Source organism: Lygodium microphyllum, chromosome 7, assembly GCF_053477565.2.
Source record: "Lygodium microphyllum isolate KBCC chromosome 7, Lygodium_microphyllum_v1.1.10, whole genome shotgun sequence".
NCBI lineage: Eukaryota > Viridiplantae > Streptophyta > Polypodiopsida > Schizaeales > Lygodiaceae > Lygodium > Lygodium microphyllum.
In genome coordinates, this window is record NC_141141.1 from 20,586,033 (window position 1) to 20,595,876 (window position 9,844).

A 9,844-nucleotide genomic window follows, 5' to 3' on the forward strand; every position below is an offset into this window, starting at 1 on the left:
TCATGAGATTTAGCTAATTCTAGAAGCTACACTAGTAGCAAGGCGACCCTATCGTATGTCTATTTTAGAAGCCATTGTGTTGAAAGAAAAACTCAAGCAACTTTTAGACCAAGGATACATCAGGCCAAGTAATTCACCATGGGGAGCCTTGTTTTTGGGGGCGACAAGAGAGAGCTCATATTCTAGGACGTACTCTACTAATGCGCGGATGGAATTCTGTTATGATCTCGGAGATGCATGATGGTCTGCGGCTGAGGATAAATATCAGTATGGGCCCCGCCAGGGCCCATACTTTTCCATCGGTATGACCGGAAGCGCCGGTTTTAGGCGCATGTGCCTTTTTTTTCACCATTAAAAGATTTAATAAATTTCAAAACTTATGTTATTAACAATTGTTCGCGCGCCCAGAGTGATAGAGCTCCTGAGTGCTTGCGTGAGGGTGGGGGTTCAAAGCCCGCCGTGTGCAGCGGGCGATCAGACCAAGCCCCTTTTAGGGGCCTTTTATATTTTAATTGATTTCCACCGAGTGACCGGGTGAACCCTTTCGCGGTGGTGGGGGCCATGCCGAAATTTATCCTCAGCCCGTTATAGCCTTACGCGCCAAAGTAATTTGAAGGTGTTGCCGAGTGAGAATCCAAGCTTGATAATTTTACCATCGAGAATGGCAAGGTACTGCCCGGGTGAAAAGGAAAATGCGTACAAAAGGAAAAGCGCGACGGCGGAACGGGAAGGCGGAACGCACCTCCTCCTAGCCGATAACGCAGCTATAATTGATAGTATTATGATACGACGATGGAGAGTTGTTAATTCGTTGCGCGTACGACCAGAGACCATTACAGGACTAGAGAGCATTACAGTACGAGAATATGGCAGCTACGATGATGAGGAGGACGGCGATCGTTCTTCTGCTACAAGCGTTGCAGGCGGCGAGCAGCAGCTTGCTCGGCGCTGCTGCTGCTGCTGACGAAGCTGCAACGGCGACCGCCGTCGATCACGCTTCATCATCGACATCATGCGCTCGACGCAGCCAGTCCTCGGCGTTCTCTCCCGTCTTTGCTTTCGGCGACTCCACCACCGACACGGGCAACAACCCCACGGGTGCATCTAGCCTGCCCTACGGCTCCACTTACTTCCACAGGCCTACGGGGAGGTACAGCGACGGGAGGCTGATGCTGGACTTCCTGTGCCAGGCCCTCGGTGTTCCGTTTCTGCCAGCTCATCTCCGACTCCGGGCTGCAGGAGGCCGCAGTGACAACTTCGCGGTGGCCGGAGCCACAGCCCTAGACACGACCGCGCTAGCTCGCTTGGCTGGTGTGGGCTCCAGCACCCGCGACTCCTTGGACGTCCAGACTCGATGGTTCATGGCCGACACAGCGAGGACAGCCATTAACATGAGCCACGCCCTGGTATACCTGGGAGAGATAGGCGGCAATGACTACAATTACGCCTGGTCGTCGGGGAAGTCGGCTTCCGCCGTGGCCGCCCTGGTTCCAGCTGTGGTGCAGAAGGTGGCCAGCCAGCTGGAGCTACTCGTCAGCAGCAGCGGAATCAAGAAGGTGGTGGTGCAGGGCGAGTTCCCCATGGGCTGCATGGCCACCCACCTCTCCCGCTTCCCCTCCCTGCCCAAGGACCGCCACGGCTGCATCGCCCAAGTCAGCGCCGTCAGCGACCGCCACAACCAGCTCCTCACCGCCGCCATCCGCAGCATCGCCGCGCGCCACCCCGGCGTCGACATCGTGTACCTCGACACCTCCGCCGCCTACCTGCATGTGCTCGACCACGCCTCCGAGTACGGCTTCACCAACACCCGCGGGGCCTGCTTCCCTCGCTACGTCGCGGCGCCCGCCGCTGCCAGCAGCTCCCCCTGCCCCAACCCGAGGTCTTACATGAGCTGGGACGGCATCCACCTCACAGACGCGATGTACGGAACCATGATGGGCCTCATGCTCCACGACAACTCCCGCTTCGCCTCCCCCTCGAGCAACTTCCTTGGTTCCGCCGCCGTTGCAGCACCATGCCGCAACCACAGCCCCAGTACAGTTTCCCCGATAATTCATTGACTGCAGCTATAACGCATCAAATTGACAAAGGTTTAGCTTTAATGAAGCGCATGCGTACTACGTGTAGCTCCCATTTGAAAGTTGCCTCTAAGGCTCTGTTTTTAATAAACTTTAGTGCACAAAATAAAGACATTCAGTTAAAGGTTACTTTGCACTCCATGCTTAGGACTTGCGCAAGCAAGAGTTTCAAGGGTGTCTATCAATGGATGGTCTTAAAAGACTCTTTTTTTAAATAAACTGTAATGCGCAAAATAAAGACATTAAGTTAAAGGTTACTATGCTCTCCATGCCTAGGACTTGCCCAAGGAAGAGTTTTAAGTGTATTTATCAAGGGATGGTCTTAAATCCCCCTCCCCGCCCCCCTTCTCTCTCTATTTAGTAAATAGGTTTCTGTATCTATGTATAAATTTGTGTGTAAGCAAACATGTTTGTGTACATTGTATGCATGTGGGTGACCTAATGTTGGATAGCGAGGTGTGCATGTATATTTATTAAGGATGGGCTCATTTTGAAGAATATATCGTAGTGCATAGGCAAGTTACCACCCAAAATTTACTCAATTGCATGCTATTATCATAAGAAGATTTAGTGACAATTTATGTATGCATACATAATCCATCATTTATGTCTTGAATCAGGTCTTGAAGTATAATCCATGGCAAATGCATTTTAGACCTCGTAATGCGCTTCCACTACAACAAAAAGGCTCCATAGACGCGCTCGTAGACGCAATATTTGAACAGTGAAAAAAAAAATCGGGCGCATTTATTACCGCGTCTACTCCTACGTCTACAGTATCGCATCTAAAAGCGCGCTTATAGTCAGAGTTACACACCCCTGTAGACGCGCATATAGATGCGCGTATTGACGCGCTACGTAAATATATAATCATATTTATAAAAAAGTGGATATATTCATATTGTGCATCTATACATGCGTGTATCTACGTATCTAAAACAACGTTTACTCTGCAAGTTTTTGACAAGAATAGACGCGCATTTATCCTGCAATTTAGACGCGCTGATAGACGCGTAAAACAAAGGTATGAAAAAAAACCAGAGAGCATGTAGCTTTGCAAGCCACATGCTCTCTGGTTTTTTCCCCCCCATCAACATCAAATTGTATGCTTAGGGAAAACAGAGAAAGACTATTTCGAAGATTGGATACTAAAAACAAAATAATGTATGTAGAACACGAAATTTCATATATATAGATAAAACGTTTTTACATTATGAATTCTAGTGCTTGTGACCTCAAGCATGGTCATGGTCACAAGCACTAGCTAAAAGTAATATATATCAAAAATGAAAATTACAAGCCAAGGGGAGGCATGCATGCATGGGGCTCCTCTATATCTCCTCAGAAGAGGCATCATCATCGCTACCACCACCGCTGCCTGTGTCGCTGTCGTTGCCGCCACTGCTATTGCTAGTCCCCCTTCGCTATCCTCAATTGCATCAGGGTTTGCCTACACAAAGGATTAAGGTATATAAATACCATTACAAACAATAAATTAGAGTTATCTATACTTTTCATGTAAAAAATAAAACATATCTCTTCTGGTGGTGGAATCCTCATGGCGCAATTATATTGCTCCTCTGTGATGAGTCCCTCCTCGTAGAAATGCTACCAAGTGGATGGCCGGTTATGACATCGATGGTAGCCTACCTCTCTAGGAGTAAGCAACCTACCAACAATATGATACTACAAAATAATTTGAACATACAATGTATTAAAACAGACTACATAATGAAGTGAAACAAATTACAAAATTTAATTTAAAAAAAGAAATCAAATAATACTTACAAACTCAGCCTCCCATGACTCCCTGCCAGCCGATCCATAATGCGACAATCCCATGGTTGCCATCTGGATACGTCACGCCTCTGCATGCTCGCGACTTGTCATTTTCTCCGCAGCTCTCTTCTTGGCCTCTTTCCACTCCTTGCGGTGGCAATTGGGTGGTTGGCCATATCCAGGGCGCCCCTGCTCTTGTCTCCACAGTGACTCCTTGGCGCGCGTCATAAGGTGAGATCTCTTGTTATGAAGTGTGTCTCTCACCTTTGACAGTCCCCAATCATCTGAGAATCGTGAATTCTCGGGATTAGGGTACCTTCTATGTACTGCCCGCAGCATCTCTTGCCACAAACCATTTTTTTGGTGCTTGAAGGGAATCATGCAATCTTTGTATGTGGCATGCACGACACTCCTCAAGTAGGCTATCACTTCCCTCCCCTTAGAGTCATGCAAGATACCACCAACATCAGTGACAGAGTAGTACATTTGTGGAGACTCACCTCTCTCATTTTCCGGTGAGGGTGATCGAGAGCCACCACCTAGGCAACCCCCACAAAGCCCTCAACCTCCTCGTCCTCCCGCACGACTCTCCCTCCTCTCTCGACGGGCACTACCCTCTACCTCACTCGATACACGTGCTTCTGCAGATGCACGTCCTTCAGCCAATCCATGTACCTCAGCTGATCCCTGTGTAGGCAAAGATGTGATAGGTGTCCCAAACATCACACTGAAAACCTCCTCTGCAGTGAGAGGGCGACCAAGATAATTGGTCATCTCCCCCATGAATTGCTCCTTGTTTGGATCAGTGCTGGAGGATCCAGGATTCCACATCTACACAAGAAAAATCATATTACCCTGTGCAAATAAAACATATTACATCCTGCGTCTATATTTGTGTCTCTGTGTGTCTGTCAGTGCGTCTATTTCTGCGTCTATACCTACGTCTACACTGTCATCTAGACGCGCTGAGAGATGTGCACAGTCGGGACCATTTCTTTTCAAACTTGGTTAAAAAACGTGCAAAAAAACCTCCATAGATGATAGGATCCAGCATGTGAAGAGAGAGAAGAGAGAGACAAACAAACAGAGAAAGCAAACAAGATTGAGAGAGAAGAAGAACTCACCTTCTTTGCTTGTTCCAACGGGTGGTGGCTAGGTTGCAAGCTCCTTGTCCTCCTTGTCCCTTCCCTTGGTAAGTTGCTTGAATCTTCTTCTCTTCCTTGCTGTTTGGCTCTTGTTCTTTACTCTTTTGCTCTTCTTTCCTCCTGTCCTCTTTTTACTCTTATTTCCTTGCCTCATTGTCTTCATGAAGTGATAGATAGATATGAGTAGTGATGTCGAGCTCGAACTGCAGAAAACGTGCAAAAAACGCAAGAAAGAATAGGTTTGAAAAGAAAGCCACAACTTTTAAAAAAAAATTTTAATACCTGTGTGGCGCATCTGTAAGCGCCAAGGGCGAGCTACAAATCCTCGTCCCCCGAAAGGTCGTCCCGCCGCAAAGGAACATTGAATGGAATCTGTAGAAAAAGAAACAACATATCAGTCCACCATATAATAATGTATTCAAATATCTCATGGTAACTACAGACAAGAAAGATGAGTGACTTACAGGGCCACCGCGTCTATACAATCGGTTGATCAATGCAGTGAGACCGTGCCTCTTTGCATATCGAGTCTCAAGGCCAGTCGGATCGCGATTTGTAATGGAGTGCTACAAAGAAAACAAAATGCTAACTGTTAGAAACATGATTGTTAGTACAAAGAATATTTCAAAAAAATAAACAAGCAAAACAAAAGAAAAACTTACAAAGTCCTCCAAATATGTCCTGTGGCCGCCACTCCCAAGATGATGGACCACTCTGGCCTCGAGTCATGCCCTCGCCGCCTTGCACTACTGACTCCAATGTCCTAGAGAATTTGTAGCCTTCTCCCTTAGTCGGTGCCAGTCGTCTGCATCTAACCACTCGGGCTTTGCAGCCCTACTTTTGATTGCCTTGCGTGCGTTGGATCGTTTATGTGACGTGTATGCACGCATGCAATCCATCATCCAGCCCGTAGAGAATCTATCTACTGCGGCTGGCACTAGAAACTCCTCGTGCAAGGATGCTACTATATAGTCCTTGCTCCCCTCCGGTATGTTCTTCCAATGATCCAAGACGTTCTGCCGAAAAACTTGTTGGCACAACTCTCTCATGCAAGCCATCACCCTCCTCCCCTCATCATTCATGATGATGGCTCCTGACCTACTATCGACTAGATATCCATAACCCCCTGGAGTCTACCTAAGATGGGTCCTCTCCCATCTGCGTCCACGCTCTTGGGCATATCCAAGAGACCCCTATGCATCCGGTGTACCGACAGGGGTAATATCTCTCGGAGTGGCACCCACAGGGGTGCCACCTGTTGACGGCTGTGCAAAAGCCGGAGTAACTGGAGTAGATGTCCCCACAGGTGGGACAAATCCTGGAGGTGATGCAGCTCTAGCTGAACGACGAGACGGAGACACCACATCCGCGTCTTCACAGCATCCACCTAAGCCTAAGGCACGCTCCCTAGAAGGACTACGAGAGTGAGGAGTCACACCTGTATCCTGTGTCGACCGCGGGCTTACTGCCTCTGTATCTCTATAGCATCCCCCTGATCCCAATGCACTCCTTCCCTCTGGCCCAAGTCGTGAGCGTTGAGCTCGTCTGCTTGAAGCCAAAGCATCCGATTGCGCTGAAGCATATCTAGCAGAGCGTCCTAACGAATACCAAGACAGCTCCTGATCTGCCATCTCTCTGAATCTCTCGATCTGGTTTGGAGACATACGTGTAAAGATGTCCTGTAACTCCTCATCGCTCATCCCTCGACTCATCTTGAAAATGTCACCTACACAGACAAAAAATGATGTTAGAATAATCAATTTAAATCATACAAAGCACAGTAATATAAATCATTTTAAAAAAATCTCACTTAAAATGCATATCTTATGTATCCTTATAAGCGATTGGTCAACGAATTGAGTAAGTGGATGCTCCAAGTATGAAGTATCCTATGGTCCCATGTTAATCTCCTGACACAACTTCGCATACACTGGAAGGTCGATAGACATGTCACCACAAAAGAATGAGTCCGCTTCGTTCTCAAAGAATTCTTGGACTCCTGTATTTCTATCATTGTTAGCCGATGCTGGCTCCAACCTTTCGACGGCCTCCACTCCTTGCAATATCGACCCTTCTATTTGCATATTATCTTCATCTATGCTCGGAACGTCACTTTGATCATATACTCTCGCACTTCGGGGAGTTGAAGGTATAACATACCACCATCGAGGTTGTTGGGGGTTTGGATAGAAGATTACTTGTTCACAAACACGTACAAGAGAGTTCAAACCATTGTGACATAAACGATGCTGTAATATAATTAGCAAGCAAATGAGTCCATGCACCTGTTCACAATGGGCCGGCAACACAAAGGTGTCGCAAAAATCCGTCCATTTTTTTTTGGAATATTTTTTGAGAAATCTAGATGGACCTTGTTGAGCTGTTACTCCAGCTCCTCCAAGTACCACTTTGAACCACTGCACATCGAATAGTATCATGGAGAAGCTATGGTAATCCACCGTAATAATACTTTGCAAGTTTCCAAAATACTCCATCTCATCCACAACCGTGTTTGGATCCATTGCTCGTCGCCGACTCTCTTGCTCGAACCTTGCCATGACACCACAGTCCATTGTGAAGCGCATTTTGTCAATACGGTCCATGTGAAAATACCGTCCGCGCGACCATGCTGCACTATATATTTTGTACTGTACATTGAAACACTCAAATTAGATGTCTTATATAAAATTTAGATACGACAGATTCTAAACCCCTCATCATCTTTGGACTACATCTCCTCGAGAATTCCCACTCCTCCATTGAGACCTCTGTCCCTTCGCGAGACGCTGCGGTCAAAGCTCCATGCAACCATCGCGTTGACATAAACCACGGCATCTCCTCCATGCCTTCAGGATATCAAATCAGTCGATGACGTGTACTACGTCGGGATTCAGCTTGCGCTTCCTCTCGATCTTGCCTAGCGATCTGGTACTTGGCAAGCCACGTCTCCATAGAGGCATGGTGCAACATACAAAAGCAATTCACCTTCTCTTCCATTGAGGCATCCATTCTTTTTTCTACCCCATTTCCAACCATCATATCTCCAGTCAGTTTATCATCGTCTTACATCGACCATAGCATTTCATTGTCTGGTTCCATCGTTGGTAGCCATTGTGAAATATGCACTAGCGCCTCAGACACCAACCAACCTTCGGGCATGTTACCTTCCGGCCGAGCTCGTTGTCGCACAAAGCCTTTTACGGTTTTCATGAAGCGCTCCAAGAAGAACATCCATCACTTATGGACATGTCCAGTAATCTCCACTTCATCCACAAGATGCACAAGAAGGTGGATTTGTATCGTGAGCATGCTGGTGGGCACGTATTTCTCAAAGAGACAGACCATCTCCACTGCTCCCCGCCTTGCGGATTCAATAGAGGACATCTTAATCTTCTTCTGTGAGATCCATTGCACCAAAGTCGACAACCTGTAAATGGCCCCGTGTATTTTTGGAGTAAGACATCCTGTGATCGCGATCGGTAGTACAAACTGCCACAAATGAGAAAGCATTATGAATAATGTCTACATTCCAAATAGCAAAATTCCCACGCTAATTACAATCCATTCGTAGTACAAACCTGACATATCTTATGCCAGTCATGGGATTTTAGCCCTGACAATTGATCGTCTTTAGAAAATGTGGACCTGAGAGAACGCATCATACCCGTCGGAATGCGGATAGACTTGATTACTTGCTTCACAATGCGCTCTTTTTTAGTGGACAAAACCCAAGGAGCACGAGGAAGCTGCACGCGACCATCAGCACTCGATTGCGGCCAAAGCGCCTCCATCTTACCTACCTCCTTCAAATCCATTCGTGCCCCTATAATGTCTCCCTTTCCTATGATGTGGTCCCATAACAAGATGCCCACATTCTTGAAAATATGCATGGGATCCAACAAGTGGTTGACTTGTACGTGGGTTCAATATGGCAACTCGTAGAAAATTGAAAATCGTCGCATTCCATTTGGATGTGATTCCACGTGGACCATTTTCAGCTCGTACCAGCTTGCGACGTTCATACGTGTTGGAGGTCATCCAAGGAAACCTTCCCTGAGTTCATGATCCTCCGGCAAGAAAGCAACGTGTTCTTGATATACCATCTTCTTCATGGTTCGTGACCTTCAAGAGTCTAACTGCGGCCCGCACAATGGACATGCATGATAACCTGAGATAACCAGACCTGTTCCAACGCCATGACCTAGTGAATACTTGCTTGAACGAGATAAAATGTAGATATTACCAGCAAGAATGGAGGCCTGCTCACCTGAGCACTCTCCCAATCCCGGAAAGTCATGCATCGTCCACATGAGAATGGCTCGAATATTGGCTGACCGCCGACCATCGCGCCTGCTCATATCTTGCACGGTGACCCCCTCCTCCCACAAAATCTTAAGCTCATCGACTAATGGACGAAGATACACGTCCATATTTTTTACTTTGTAGCGGTCGGGGATGAGAAAGCTAAGGATGAGATGTCCTTTCTTCATAGAAAGCCATGGATGGATATTGTAGTTGACAAGGACTATAGGACACACACCGTAAGAAGTTGAGCGCAGACCGAATGAGTTCACGCCATCCATTGCAAGACCAAGCCGAAGATTCCTTGGCTCTTGGGCAAAGCCTGGGAAGGTAGAGTCAATGTGGCTCCATGCGCGTGAATCCGCTGATATTCGTTGAACTCCATCCGTGGACCTATTCTGCGCATGCCACGTTGTTAAGCTCGCCATGCCGGACATACGAAACATGTGGTTTATGCGGGGGATAAGCGGAAAGTGTTTGAGAACTTTTTGAGGGATGGTTTGCCCTTGCAAGTCCTATCGATACATGTGAGCACATGTC

General features: G+C 47.2%; 1 protein-coding gene across 1 annotated transcript; it reads left to right on the forward strand.

The window, feature by feature from the left end:
- The first annotated feature begins 866 nt into the window (after window positions 1-866).
- On the forward strand, window positions 867-2,060 carry LOC148033245 (GDSL esterase/lipase At1g28650-like). The gene has a single exon (XM_087680880.1). It carries the CDS (start codon window positions 867-869, stop codon window positions 2,058-2,060), a length of 1,194 nt encoding a protein of 397 aa, XP_087537006.1.
- The last annotated feature ends 7,784 nt before the right edge of the window (window positions 2,061-9,844 follow it).

Bases quoted from the DNA above. Each gene is read 5' to 3' on its own strand.
- LOC148033245 (XM_087680880.1), top strand. From the start codon at position 867: ATGGCAGCTACGATGATGAGGAGGACGGCGATCGTTCTTCTGCTACAA.